Source organism: Procambarus clarkii, chromosome 4 (assembly GCF_040958095.1).
Source record: "Procambarus clarkii isolate CNS0578487 chromosome 4, FALCON_Pclarkii_2.0, whole genome shotgun sequence".
NCBI classification, from domain to species: Eukaryota; Metazoa; Arthropoda; class Malacostraca; order Decapoda; family Cambaridae; genus Procambarus; species Procambarus clarkii.
In genome coordinates, this window is record NC_091153.1 from 29929727 (window position 1) to 29945329 (window position 15603).

The 15603-nt window shown below is 43.6% G+C and overlaps 1 protein-coding gene across 1 annotated transcript in view; it reads right to left on the reverse strand.

The window, feature by feature from the left end:
* The window catches only part of LOC123750908 (glutamate receptor ionotropic, kainate 2-like), a 285687-nt gene that overhangs the window by 22477 nt on the left and 247607 nt on the right, over window positions 1–15603 (reverse strand). Inside the window, exon 10 of the mRNA XM_045733008.2 lies at window positions 13999–14219. Within this exon, the coding sequence (XP_045588964.1) occupies window positions 13999–14219 (221 nt within the window). The remainder of the gene's footprint in view (window positions 1–13998; window positions 14220–15603) is intronic.

Sequence of the window (15603 nt, forward strand, 5' to 3'; positions counted from 1 at the left end):
GCCGACCGGCTCCCTCCTACCGTTCATTTCGTGAGTATAGTTTATTTTTTTAATTTCATTTTTTCATTTAATTCTTAACTGTTTTTCATATATTTCAGTGATGGGAACATCAGATCACTTGATGTTCCAAATTTTCTCATGGAAACATCATACCATTTGGGAATGTATCGGACGAGGGAGTGGGGAATGGTGGGGATGACAAGGGGACGGCAGTGAGAGATTGTGGGGAGGATGAGAGGACAAGGGAGGGTGGGGGGGGGGGTTGTAATGGTGGGGAAAAACTAGGAAACGGGGGAGTTTGGGATGGTGGGAACGAGGGGATGGAGGAATGGAGTATAGTGGGGAGGACAAAGAGACAGGGGAGTGGGGCATGGTGGGAAGGAAGATAGATTGGTGGCGTGGGGAATGGTGAGGAGGACGAGGGGACGGTGGAGTGGGGAATGGTTGGGAGGCCGAAGAGACGGGTGAGGGGGGAATGGTGGGGAGGACAGGGGCACAGGGACGGTTGCCGTGGCTCAGCAACGCATGTGCGTTGCTGAGCCAGAACAGCGTGTAGCTGGGTACTGCTAGTAGATATATATAAATATATATATATATATATATATATATATATATATATATATATATATAAATATATATATATATATATATATATATATATATATATATATATATGTATATATATATATATATATATATATATATATATATATATATATATATATATATATAGACGGAATCACGGTGAACCCCTGGAAGAATGGTAGACAGTTAGTGTGAGACTACTCTTGCGTTTCAACTTTAGCCAATACCTATGTTGACATCAGTGCTACACAAGCAGGAGTAGCTGCCAATCACTGGGAAGCGGCCACGTCACGTAAATACAGAGACCTCGAGCAACACTACAATTTTATCCCTATTGCCTCAGACACTTGGTGCCTGGGGTAAAAGTGCTGCTAGTTTTTTGAAGGAGTTGGGGTCTAAGCTAATCGAAACAACTAGAGACCCTAGAGCTGCCAGTTTTCTTTTTCAGCCCCTTAGTGTGGCAATCCAGAGAGGATACGCTCACTGCATCCATAGTTCCTGCCCGCCATCTGAGGAACTGGAGTAGCTGTTCAATTTGTGACAAGCAGCCTTGTACCCTGCATGTAATCAATATTGTAACTTTTTTTGTGAAATGACATTTTCAAATAAAGTTTGATAAATATACACACATACCAAAAGAATAGGGGTGGTAGGAGAAGAAAATATCAAAGTGTTCAGTGAGGATCCACAAGGTCTTCTCTGAGTACTCTTTATTTTCTTCTCTGAGGCTATGTGTCCCTACACTTCCACCAGAGGTGGTATCCCTTATATATATATATATATATATATATATATATATATATATATATATATATATATATATATATATGTATATATATATATATATATATATATATATATATATATATATATATATATATATATATATATATATATATATATATTTATATATATATATATATATATATATATATATATATATATATATATATATATATATATATATATATATACATATATATATATATATATATATATATATTATTAAATATGACCGAAAAAGTAAGATTAATAATTCTAACACGAATTTTCTCGATCTTTCGTACGTTTCTTTTCACTGTTGGTGGTAATTCAAAAATCAATTCTCCAAAATTAATTTTTATTTCTAGTCTGACGCGACACTTGAGCGCGTTTCGTAAAACTTATTACATTTTCAAAGACTTTAGTTTACACATACACAACTGAATAGAACTAACACATCTTCGATTTGTTTATATCTACATTTGAGTGAGGTGGATGGGGTGAGGTGGTATTAATAGGGTATTAAATTCCTAAACTCAAGACAGAACACGAAACAATGGGTATTGAATGGAAGTGATTGTAGCAAGCCTATTGGTCCATAATTCTTGATGCTTCTATATTGGAGCGGAGTCTTGAGGTGGGTAGAATATAGTTGTGCATTAGTTGGCTGTTGATTGCTGGTGTTGACTTCTTGATGTGTAGTGCCTCGCAGACGTCAAGCCGCCTGCTATCGCTGTATCTATCGATGATTTCTGTGTTGTTTGCTAGGATTTCTCTGGCGATGGTTTGGTTGTGGGAAGAGATTATATGTTCCTTAATGGAGCCCTGTTGCTTATGCATCGTTAAACGCCTAGAAAGAGATGTTGTTGTCTTACCTATATACTGAGTTTTTTGGAGCTTACAGTCCCCAAGAGGGCATTTGAAGGCATAGACGACGTTGGTCTCTTTTAAAGCGTTCTGCTTTGTTTCTGGAGAGTTTCTCATGAGTAGGCTGGCCGTTTTTCTGGTTTTATAGTAAATCGTCAGTTGTATCCTCTGATTTTTGTCTGTAGGGATAACGTTTCTATTAACAATATCTTTCAGGACCTTTCCTCCGTTTTATGAGCTGTGGAAAATAAGTTCCTGTAAAATAGTCTGATAGGGGGTATAGGTGTTGTGTTAGTTGTCTCTTCAGAGGTTGCATGGCGTTTCACTTTCCTTCTTATGATGTCTTCGACGAAACCATTGGAGAAGCCGTTGTTGACTAAGACCTGCCTTACCCTACAGAGTTCTTCGTCGACTTGCTTCCATTCTGAGCCTTGGCTGAGAGCACGGTCGACATAAGCGTTAACTACACTCCTCTTGTACCTGTCTGGGCAGTCGCTGTTGGCATTTAGGCACATTCCTATGTTCGTTTCCTTAGTGTAGACTGCAGTGTGGAAACCTCCGCTCTTTTCCATGACTGTTACATCTAGAAAGGGCAGCTTCCCATCCTTTTCCATCTCGTAAGTGAAACGCAGCACGGAACTCTGCTCAAATGCCTCCTTCAGCTCCTGCAGATGTCTGACATCAGGTACCTGTGTAAAAATGTCGTCAACATACCTGCAGTATATGGCCGGTTTCAAGTTCATGTCGACTAAGACTTTTTGCTCGATGGTACCCATGTAGAAGTTTGCAAACAGAACACCTAGGGGAGAACCCATGGCGACCCCGTCTACTTGCTTATACATGTGCCCATCCGAGTTCAAGAAGGGTGCCTCTTTAGTACAAGCTTGAAGTAGTTTCCTTAGAATGTTTTCTGGTATGTCAAGAGGAGTACAGGCCGGATCACGATACACTCTGTCGGCTATCATCCCGATTGTCTCGTCCACAGGTACGTTGGTAAACAGTGATTCTACGTTCAACGAGGCTCTTATCCCTGTGGCCCGTGTGCCCCGTAGTAAGTCAACAAATTCCTTTGGAGACTTCAGGCTGAAGGCGCAAGGGATATAAGGAGTCAGCAGGCCGTTGAGTCGCTTCGCCAGTCTGTACGTGGGTGTGGGTATCTGGCTGATGATTGGCCGAAGTGGGTTTCCAGGCTTGTGTGTCTTGACATTTCCATACGCATATCCAGGTTTATAATCCCCAATAATCTTTGGCAGGTGGAGTCCGGATTTCTTGGCGTTTACAGTTTCGATCAGTTTGTTGACCTTTGCTTTCAATTCGGCTGTAGTGTCCTTCGTTACCCTTTGGAATTTAGTTTGGTCAGAGAGTATGAGGTTCATTTTCGCCAGATATTCGTCTTTTTTAAGAATGACGTATATTGGCGACCTGTCACCTCTCCTGACAACTATCTCCTTGTTCTCACGAAGGCTTTTAGCTGCCGCTTTAAGCTCAGGGGACAGTATGGTGCTTCTGTAGTTGCCTCGATTCTTTCCTCCTTCCGCAATAAGTTCTGCTTGTAAGGTATCTTTGGTAGTGACCTTCTTTTGTGTCTCGAGGTCGAATATGTCGTCCAACAGAATTTCCAACTCCACTTTCCGGGCCATCTCACTCGGTCTGGACATAACGTGACAGTTTATACCCAGATTTAGGAGAGTGACTTGGTCCTCAGTGAGGTTAATTCCTGCAAGGTTCAGGAAGCCATCTCTTGGTCGTGGAATTGCCAAATGAACCTCATACTCTCTGACCAAACTAAATTCCAAAGGGTAACGAAGGACACTACAGCCGAATTGAAAGCAAAGGTCAACAAACTGATCGAAACTGTGAACGCCAAGAAATCCGGACTCCACCTGCCAAAGATTATTGGGGAATATAAACCTGGATATGCGTATGGAAATGTCAAGACACACAAGCCTGGAAACCCACTTCGGCCAATCATCAGCGAGATACCCACACCCACGTACAGAATGGCGAAGCGACTCAACGGCCTGCTGACTCCTTATGTCCCTTGCGCCTTCAGCCTGAAGTCTCCAAAGGAAATTGTTGACTTACTGCGGGGCACACGGGCCACAGGGATAAGAGCCTCGTTGGACGTAGAATCACTGTTTACCAACGTACCAGTGGACGAGACAATCGGGATGATAGCCGACAGAGTGTATCGTGATCCGGCCTGTATCGTGATCCGAAAACCAACAGCGACTCTTGACATACCAGAAAACATTCTAAGGAAACTACTCCAAGCTTGTACTAAAGAGGCACCCTTCTTGAGCCCGGATGGGCACATGTATAAGGAAGTAGACGGGGTCGCCATGGGTTCTCCCCTAGGTGTTCTGTTTGCAAACTTCTACATGGGTACCATCGAGCAAAAAGTCTTAGTCGACATGAACTTAAAACCGGCCATATACTGCAGGTATGTTGACGACATTTTTACACAGGTACCTGATGTCAGACATTTGCAGGAGCTGAAGGAGACATTTGAGCAGAGTTCCGTGCTGCGTTTCACTTACGAGATGGAAAAGGATGGGAAGCTGCCCTTTCTAGATATAACAGTCATGGAAAAGAGCGGAGGTTTCCACACTGCAGTCTACACTAAGGAAACGAACATAGGAATGTGCCTAAATGCCAACAGCGACTGCCCAGACAGGTACAAGAGGAGTGTTGTTAACGCTTATGTCGACCGTGCTCTCAGCCACAGCTCAGAATAGAAGCAAGTCGACGAAGAACTCTGTAGGGTAAGGCAGGTCTTAGTCAACAACGGCTTCTCCAATGGTTTCGTCGAAGACATCATAAGAAGGAAAGTGAAACGCCATGCAACCTCTGAAGAGTCAACTAACACAACACCTATACCCCCTATTAGACTATTTTACAGGAACTTCTTTTCCACAGCTCATAAAACAGAGGAAAGGGTCCTGAAAGATATTGTTAATAGAAACGTTATCCCTACAGACAAAAATCAGAGGATACAACTGACGATTTACTATAAAACCAGAAAAACGGCCAGCCTACTCATGAGAAACTCTCCAGACACAAAGTAAAACGCTTTAAAAGAGACCAACGTCGTCTATGCCTTCAAATGCCCACTTGGGGACTGTAAGCTCCAAAAAAAACAGTATATAGGCAAGACAACAACATCTCTTTCTAGGCGTTTAACGATGCATAAGCAACAGGGCTCCATTAAGGAACATATAATCTCTTCCCACAACCAAACCATCGCCAGAGAAATCCTAGTAAACAACACAGAAATCATCGATAGATACAGCGATAGCAGACGGCTTGACGTTTGCGAGGCACTGCACATTAAGAAGTCAACACCAGCAATCAACAGCCAATTAATGCACAACTATATTCTACCCAACTCAAGGCTCCGCTCCAATATAGAAGCATCAGGAAATATGGACCAATAGGCTCTCTACAATCACTTCCATTCAATACCCATTGTTTTGTGTTCTGTCTTGTGTTTAGGAATTTAATACACTATTAATACCACCTCACCCTATCCACCTCACTCAAATGTAGATATAAACAAATCGAAGATGTGTAAGTTCTATTCAGTTGTGTATGTGTAAACTAAAGTCTTTGAAAATGTAATAAGTTTTACGAAACGAGCTCAAGTGTCGCGTCAGACTAGAAATAAAATGAATTTTGGAGAATTGATTTTTTAATTACCTCCAACAGTGAAAAGAAATGTACGAAAGATTGAGAAAATTCGTGTTAGAATTATTAATCTTACTTTTTCGGTCATATTTAATAATATATGTCTACAGGAAAGACTGCTACCAAAATATACTAATATATATATATATATATTTATATATATATATATATATATATATATATATATATATATATATATATATACATATATATATATATACATATATATATATATTTATTTATTAAAATATATATATATATATATATATATATGAATGAAAACTCACACCCCAGAAGTGACTCGAACCCATACTCCCAGAAGCAACGCAACTGGTAACTACAGGGCGCCTTAATCCGCTTGACCATCACGGCCGTCAAAAGGAAGTGATAGCCGAGGCTATTTGAGCCACTTCCCCGACGGCAACTCGGATGGTAATCTTGGGCATAGCATTTCACCAAATCACCTCATTCTTTGGGGCACACGTGAGGAACACAAATGCGAACAAGCCTGAATGGTCCCCAGGACTATATGCGAATGAAAACTCACACCCCAGAAGTGACTCGAACCCATACTCCCAGAAGCAACGCAACTGGTAACTCAGTGGAAGTGGCTCAAATAGCCTCGGCTATCACTTCCTTTTGACGGCCGTGATGGTCAAGCGGATTAAGGCGCCCTGTAGTTACCAGTTGCGTTGCTTCTGGGAGTATGGATTCGAGTCACTTCTGGGGTGTGAGTTTTCATTCGCATATAGTCCTGGGGACCATTCAGGCTTGTTCGCATTTGTGTTCCTCACGTGTGCCCCAAAGAATGAGGTGATTTGGTGAAATGCTATGCCCAAGATTACCATCCGAGTTGCCGTCGGGGAAGTGGCTCAAATAGCCTCGGCTATCACTTCCTTTTGACGGCCGTGATGGTCAAGCGGATTAAGGCGCCCTGTAGTTACCAGTTGCGTTGCTTCTGGGAGTATGGGTTCGAGTCACTTCTGGGGTGTGAGTTTTCATTCGCATATAGTCCTGGGGACCATTCAGGCTTGTTCGCATTTGTGTTCCTCACGTGTGCCCCAAAGAATGAGGTGATTTGGTGAAATGCTATGCCCAAGATTACCATCCGAGTTGCCGTCGGGGAAGTGGCTCAAATAGCCTCGGCTATCACTTCCTTTTGACGGCCGTGATGGTCAAGCGGATTAAGGCGCCCTGTAGTTACCAGTTGCGTTGCTTCTGGGAGTATGGGTTCGAGTCACTTCTGGGGTGTGAGTTTTCATTCGCATATAGTCCTGGGGACCATTCAGGCTTGTTCGCATATATATATATATATATATATATATATATATATATATATATATATATATATATATATATATATATATATATATACATATATATATATATATATACATATATATATATATATATATATATATATATATATATATATATATATATATATACATATATATATATATATACATATATATATATACATATATATATATATATATATATATATATATATATATATATATATATATATATATATATATATATATATATATATATATATTTATATATATAGAGCTGTAGCTCAGCTGTGGGAGCGTCCTCCGCGGCCTTGCATTCCAGAGTTGCGTCTCAAATAGGTTTTGACAACCAAGTCCAACTCCTAGCCTGCACGGGTGGCTTAGTTTAAGTCCTGCGGAACTGCTTTTACCGACAGGGGAGGGGGTGAGGGGGTGCCTCTGGCGCCTTAAAACCAGCTGCTCTGGGAAGATGGGACTCGATAGCCTGTGAAGGCAGCCCATCTAGGGGAAGGAAAACCCTGATTTTAAACCTCCGCTGACTTGCGGCCATACCCCTTTTTTGGGAAAGGCTTCAGGAGTCAACCTCGAGGAAAAATCCGGAGTTGGAGTCCTTAAGGCAGTTCGTTGTTGACGTCGACTTCGTTCTGGCAGCTCCTGCGACGTTGCTGGAACCATGTGTATTGGCATTTGCCTTTCTATTGGATAATTTTAGCAACGTGGAGAGGGGGGGATCTGCTGCATGGGTAACCGCTTCTCCTCCATATCTACCTACCAAGGCTTTGCACCCTGGAGAGGGCACTCCAGCTTCGCCTCACAGCGTCGAACCAACACGGGAAGCGACAGTCTACCGGTTTTAAGTCTTCTGCTCGATTGGCGAAGAGTGTGACGCCAGGGGTTGCTTCCGACGGTGGGAGGGGTCATCGTGCCCCACTGGGCAGCTATCGCCCGCCTCAAGCTGGGCAAACCCCAGCCAATAAGGTGTTGCCTCGCCACGGTCCGTTAACCTCACTGGGTGCATGGGGTTTACGGTGAAAACTGACAAGCAGCCCGACAACTTTGCACCAAGCAATACCAAAGCTAAGAAGAAAATATCAACTGCCCTAAAGCTGGCCACATGGAACGTCAGGACACTGACACCAGGTTTCTCTGACGACCTGCAAGAAATCAATGACGCCCGAAAAACAGCAATCATCGATAGGGAGCTGAGCAAACTGCAGATGGATATTGTTGCTCTCCAAGAGACCAGGCTCCCTGGATCAGGATCAGTGAGAGAGAGGACCTTCTCTTTCTTCTGGCAAGGAAAACCACCTTATGAGACCAGAGAACATGGTGTGGGATTTGCCGTCAGGAATGCACTGTTGGGACACATTATGCCACCGATGGGGGAAACCGAACGAATTCTGTCTCTGCAACTGCACTCCCAAACAGGACCAGTCAATGTAATTAGTGTATATTGTTACGGTGCCCTCTCCTATTTCTTTCGTTTGCCGGCTTAAAGAGTCATATCAGCTCTCCCTACTGATTCTCTGAGGTTCAGGGAGTCTAATGATATATGTGGCGACCAGACCGGCTGCCAGTTAAGGGAAGGAAGTTATATTATAAGTTGTAAATAAAGGAAAATTGGTGCCCTGTTATAAAATGAAACAGTATCCCCTACGGCAGATATGACCTTTTGGAAGGGACACAAGCCGATCGCGGATTGGCCGACGTAGGTCGCGGGCGACAAATCACGGCCCGCCATGACGTCACCGAGTGCCCCAGGCGGCGCCAACGTCAGAGTTGTTCTGACTTTGGAAGCGACAGGACGCGCCTCGGTCTGCTCTCAAGGATTGGAGGCTCTGCAAGCCTTGTTCAGTGGATTGAGCTGGCCATCGCAGCCCATCATAGTTATTGGAGACCCTGCGCTTCTGGGAAGCAAAAGAGGAACCAAGTTCAGTGAGCAGAGAAGTGCCAAACTTGGAAAATAGTCGGCGACGACGCTGGGCGGCGCCGCTGGCTGGACGTTGAGGTCTGGAAGGTCGGCGGGCAGGCCTAGCTGTGACTGGGGTCACATCCACTGAGAATCTTGGCAGGACGACACCGTGCCTAGGACAAGGAGCAACGCCTTGTGGGAGAGGCGAGTGTGGGGAAAAATAGTGATTAGCTCAGCGCCCATCGATGAACCAGGATTGGGGCAGCTGAATCTCAGGGATTGGAACGGCGACGACGCGAAGGCTTCACGACACCTGAGGACCTGTGGAACGCCCTGGATCGTCAAGGATCGACCCAAGGAAGCGTGGGAACCTCACACCATCGAGGGACAGGCGTCGTGAGCCAGGAATGTAAGGTAGATCATTTTCCCTCCCATTACCCCTTGTATGAGTAGGCTAGTTAGGCCACAATATTTACTTGTGTATGTGGCAGCAAGACTTTATTACTTTAATAGTAGAATAGGCTGCAAGGCAGCTTGTGTCCAGGACTGTCAGAGAGGACAGTGTGTATGGATGGCAGGACAGTGAAGAAGAGGTGCCGACGTGGTGAAGAGGCCCTCCTGTGAGAGTGTGAGACTCCTGTCTTCCTGCCCAGTTGAAGGAGTGTTGGAGGTCGTGGAAGAAGAGGCTGACGATCTCCAGACTCATTATCCATATTCCATATTCATGTATTACTTGTGATTGTGTGTGTGTGTTCATGTAATTTGCATCAGTAAATCCACACATTTTATTACTGTGTTTGAGTGTGCCTCCATTTATGATATTTCTCTATGAGCATACATTTCTGGCTACAAACAATATATAATACACCCACTGAACTGCATTGCTGGGGTGCAGATATAATAACCCAGCTGGCGACCTTGCTAAGAGGAAGATAGAGAAGACAGGTGGGAAAGGAGTTCCTGCAACCTTTTTTTGTCTGGCAGGCAAGACTCAGGGAGGTTATGGTTATAGGTAAGCCTGAGTCTTCCTTCACTCCCCCACGGGTCTAGGCCGGAACTGTTAACAGCAGTTTCCCCGTGTTTGACTGAAGGGCTTCCAGGGTGAATCAGTGGCACCCCTTTGTGGTGGAAGCAAAGACCTGCGGAGGTGGGCATTGTTGGTCCTCTCTTGTGTGACCAAGGAGACTCCGGTGAATCCAGGGAGTCGGAGGGGCTGAGTATTTGGGCCTTTGAGCCCCTAGCAGCCGAGTGTTAGCAGAGCCCCGGACCGCCCACCCCCACGTGACAATATGCAATAGCCCTGACTTCTCCAGCAGAGGCTAAGGAAAAATTCTACGATGACCTCAACAGAGTCATAGCGAGAATCCCTGTAAAGGAGCCACTGTTCATCCTCGGCGACTTCAACGCCAGAGTGGGTGCCGAGCACAACATTTGGCCCACTTGTCTGGGTCAATTCGGCATAAGGAAGATGAATGAGAACGGGCAACGTCTGCTAGAACTGCTGCCTTTATGGTCTTTGTGTCACCAACACGTTCTTCGGCACAAAGCCTCAACACCGAATATCTTGGAGACACCCCAGATCCAAGCACTGGCACCAGCTTGACCTGATTCTTACCAGGCGTGCAAGTCTACCCAGCCCCAGCGTCAAGATTACGCATAGCTACCAGAGTGCTGTCTGTGACACCGACCACTCCCTGGTATGTAGCAGGGTCAAGATGCAACCAAAGAAGATTCATCACTCGAAAAAGGCGGGCAGACCTCGCATCGACACAACCAAGACCCGTAACCATGACAAGGTGGAAGATTTTGCACACGTGCTCGAGGAAGCTCGAGGAAGCTTGCCCAGCCGGGGGGTCACTGCCTGTAAAAGATGGGAGCCATGAGAACATGAGGGGCACCGTGGTCTTTGATGGCCTAACATCAGACGCCTTTGACATCCGAAGTGGAGTAAAGCAGGGCTGCGTACTGGCTCCAACCCTATTCGGGATTTTCATCGCAGTTATGCTGCGGCACGCCTTCAGATCTTTCATGGATGGCATTTACCTCCGGACCAGATCGGATGGAAAACTCTTTAACCTCGAAAGGCTGAGATCCAAGACGAAGGTTCGGCTGAGGTGTCTGCGCGACTTCCTTTTTGCCGACGAAGCAGCAGTCACTGCCCACTCAGCCGAAGACCTCCAACAGCTCATAACCCGCTTCAGCGAGGCCTCTCAGGCTTTTGGACTCACCATCAGCCTGAAGAAAACACAAGTCATGGGACAAGAAGTGGACTCCCCACCTGACATCGCCATCTCCGATTCCAAACTGGAAGTCGTTCACGACTTCGTGTACCTGAGCTCCACAATCTCTGACTCAATCAAAACAACCTTTTAACGCTCTATTATGTGTTGGTTAGTATAGGATATTTCGCACTTGGAAGAGTTCAGGATGAGGCATAGACTTGTTCCTTGCTCCTGAATTATTCTTACGTCATACAGGAAGGAGTCTAGAGGAACCAGCTAGAGAACCATTGCCCAAAAACCTTGGACAATAAACACACAAAAAAGGCATTGTGTTCTACTTGGTACTGTTGGGTCATTGAACAGCTTCGGCTTTCAGTGGCTTTAAACAGTCTAGTACGGATTTAATCAGAGTACTGTACTTGTCAAGGAGTTTCATTGCTCCTGTCAATCTAGGTTAGAGCCTATCACAAGAGGAGTCCTTTCTGATATAATCGGCATGCGTGTTTGTGCAAGTTATGCACAATGCTGAGGCCCATGATAATACTGAGGCCCATGATAATGCTGAGGCCCATGATAATGCTGAGGCCCATGATAATGCTGAAGCCCATGATAATGCCGAGGCCCTTGATAATGCTGAGGCCCTTGATAATGCTGAGGCCCTTGAAAATGCAGAGGCCCTTTATAATGCTAAGGCCCTTGATAATGCTGAGACCCTTGATAATGCCAAGGCCCTTGATAATGCCGAGGCCCTTGATAATGCCGAGGCCCTTGATAATGCTGAGACACTTGATAATGCTGAGGCCCTTGATAATGCTGAGACACTTGATAATGCTGAGGCCCTTGATAATGCTGAAGCCCTTGATAATGCTGACGTCCTTGATAATGCTGAGGCCCTTGATAATTCCAAGGTCCTGTATAATTATAAGGCCCTTGATAATGCTGAGGCCCTTGATAATGCTGAGGCCCTTGATAATGCTGAGGCCCCTGATAATGCTGAGGCCCTTGATAATGCTGAGGCCCTTGATAATTCCAAGGTCCTGTATAATTATAAGGCCTTTGATAATGCTGAGGGTCTTGATAATGCTAAGGGCCTTGATAATGCTGAGGCCCTTAATAATGTTGAGGCCCTTGATAATTCCAAGGTCCTGTATAATTCTAAGGCCTTAATAATGCTTAGGCCCATGATAATGCTGAGGCCCATGATTATGCTGAGGCCCATGATAATGCTGAGGCCCTTGATAATACTGAGGCCCTTGATAATGCCGAGTCCCTTGATAATGCTGAGGCCCATGATGATGCTGAGGCCCATGATAATGCTGAGGCCCATGATAATGCTGAGGCCCTTGATAATGCCGAGGCCTTAATAATGCTGAGGCCCATGATAATGCTGAGGCCCTTGATAATGCCGAGGCCCTTGATAATGCTGAGGCCCATGATAATGCTGAGGCCCATGATAATGCTGAGGCCCTTGATAATGCTGAGGCCCTTGATAATGCCGAGGCCTTGATAATGCTGAGGCCCATGATAATGCTGAGCCCTTGATAACGCCGAGGCCCTTGATATTGCTGAGGCCCTTGGTAATGCTGAGGCCCTTGATAATGCAGAGGCCCTTGATAATGCCGAGGCCCTTGATAATGCTGACGCCCTTGATAATGCTGAGGCTCTTGATAATGCTGAGGCCCTTGATATTGCTGAGGACCCTGATAATGCTGAGGCCCTTGATAATGCTGAGGCTCTTGATAATGCCGAGGCCCTTGATAATGCTGAGGCCCTTGATAATGCCGAGGCTCTTGATAATGCTGAGGCCCTTGATATTGCTGAGGACCCTGATAATGCTGAGGCCCTTAATAATGCCGAGGCCCTTGATAATACTGTGGCCTTCGATATTACTGAGCCCTATCGACTTGATAATCATCTCAGACGGACCGAAACGTCGTCGTCTTCTCACCTTCTGGTGTGTGGTTTGGTCATCATATCATCAGCTATGTTATTGTGTCTTATCAGCTGGAAAGGCTCCAAATTTGTTTTGGTGTGGATTTATCAGTGACCATTATACACACGTCTATAACAAGTCGTATACACACATCTATAATAAGTGGTATACACACATCTATAATAAGTGGTATACACACATCTATAATAAGTGGTATACACACATCTATAATAAGTGGTATATACATGCCTATAAAAAAATTCTACAACATTCATAAGTTCGATCACTGCTGCTGAATTGGTTAATTAATGTTATTGGAAATGTGCCAAAATATGCAGTTTAAGGTGATACAAATGCTTGTCTTTATTATTATTTGAGAGCAGCGTGTTAGACAGTGTCTGGACCATTAATACCACGTTATCACTCTCTAATGCAAAATAGAAATTAGTCGTTTCAAAGGCCCAATTGCCATTTAAATTTCGTAAGTGGAGATGAACACATTCTCAGGTCAATAAATTTCGAAGACTCTAAGGTGAATACAAAAACTTTGACTGATTGTCCATTTGACTAGATGACTGCACAAATGACTGACTGACTGCACTGACCGAATGACTGCACAAATGAAAAATAAATTTCCATTTCCTGGAAAAGTAATATACTATATGCAACTAAGAATGTGTATGGCACATATTTCATAAATATGCATGAAATAAGAGTTGAACATTGGCATACACTGAAATTCTGCGCAACTTTTGCATCTGTTAACCACATCATGATAGCGGAGGGGTCGTCCACCACACTGCGGAGAGTCTGGTATGGCTGCTTGATGTGTCTCACAGCCAGACCTGACATGAGGTTCCCGGAGTAACTCTTGACCAGCACCTGTGCTGCCATCATCATCCAGAGCAGGAACACCAGCCGCCTCCACCACCAGCGGCCCGATACCACGCAGTCTGGAGTAGTGTAAGGTACAGTAGAAGAGGGGCGGGGGTTTAACCAACGTTTCAGATCACTTTTACCAATACCTGAAGAACATCTAGGCAACCAATCAATCATGATCAAATCATCTCAAATTAACCAGTAACTTGTTTCTTCACAAAACATATTTGGGATTACATTATTATGTGGTTATGTGGCCCCATCTCTCTAATAATTACCTCCTTACAATCAATAATTAATATATTTTTCAATTTAAGTATCTAAGTTGTATATTTTACATATTCAAAACTGATAATAGAGATGATAAATAAACTTGTGAGAAATTTTACCCATTTATCAATATTATTATGTAAGAAATTATTTCTATATCATATCAATATTTCACATCAATCACATGAGATTCATTATATTGTATTATACAACAACTAGATCCTACATGACCATTTGGTCACGTTTGTCATAAGGTCCCACATGTCCCTATGTGACTTTGTGCTTGATTTCTCAAGGATCTAGAAAGTTTGAGAACTTAATTAATTAAAAAATAGTTGGAACTTCAATCGATTTCCAGTGAGGATTAAAGGAATTCCTTAGTAAGAATCAATTGTACTATCAACTACTACTTAAAATCTTTAAATCCTATATCTAATTATAATACAATCACATTTTACCTCAATAATCTGTCTAGACAATAAAAATAATCAATCAATATTGCTAATAGGTCTCCATCCCAAAGGAGGAGGGAGGTGCCAGCTCAGAGATCAATCGCCCAGAGCACAGCACGAGGCCAATCTCCAGTGTTTGTAAACAGTGTAATTACGTGCGCGGTGCTTGAGATATTATACAAGCCAGACTTTACACACAAACTATTTATAATCACCAGTGATAGCTCTAGATACCGAGGGAGTTCCCTGGACTATATAAAAGGAAAAAATTCTAATACATTTATCTAAAACAAGAGTGTAGAGTGTCTCACGACGTGAAGCCGTCTCCACCACATCATTGGCTCACAATGTGAAGCCACCTCTACCACATCATCTATCCAGCAAAGCTACTAGAATCCTCAACAGCCAAGCAGTGATATAAATATAACAACAGCAGTGCTGTGACATTAAAATACAGAGCCTCAGAATCTCCTCAGAAGACATCATACAGTCTGGTGACTAGTCAGATAAGGCTAGAGTTATAAATTTTGGGATAGGTATTAAGTGTTATTTGTAGTGTGTTGATTGGCCATTTACTTGCATCATAGCATAACTTTAATAAGTCTTAATAAATTGACTAGATGTGAATTATACTGTGAGGCATAATTATACATTATACTGTGAAGCAACGCCCTACTTTTCAGTAAGTTTTGATTTAAATTTTCGGTAACTGAATATTTTGCTTAATTGAATCTTG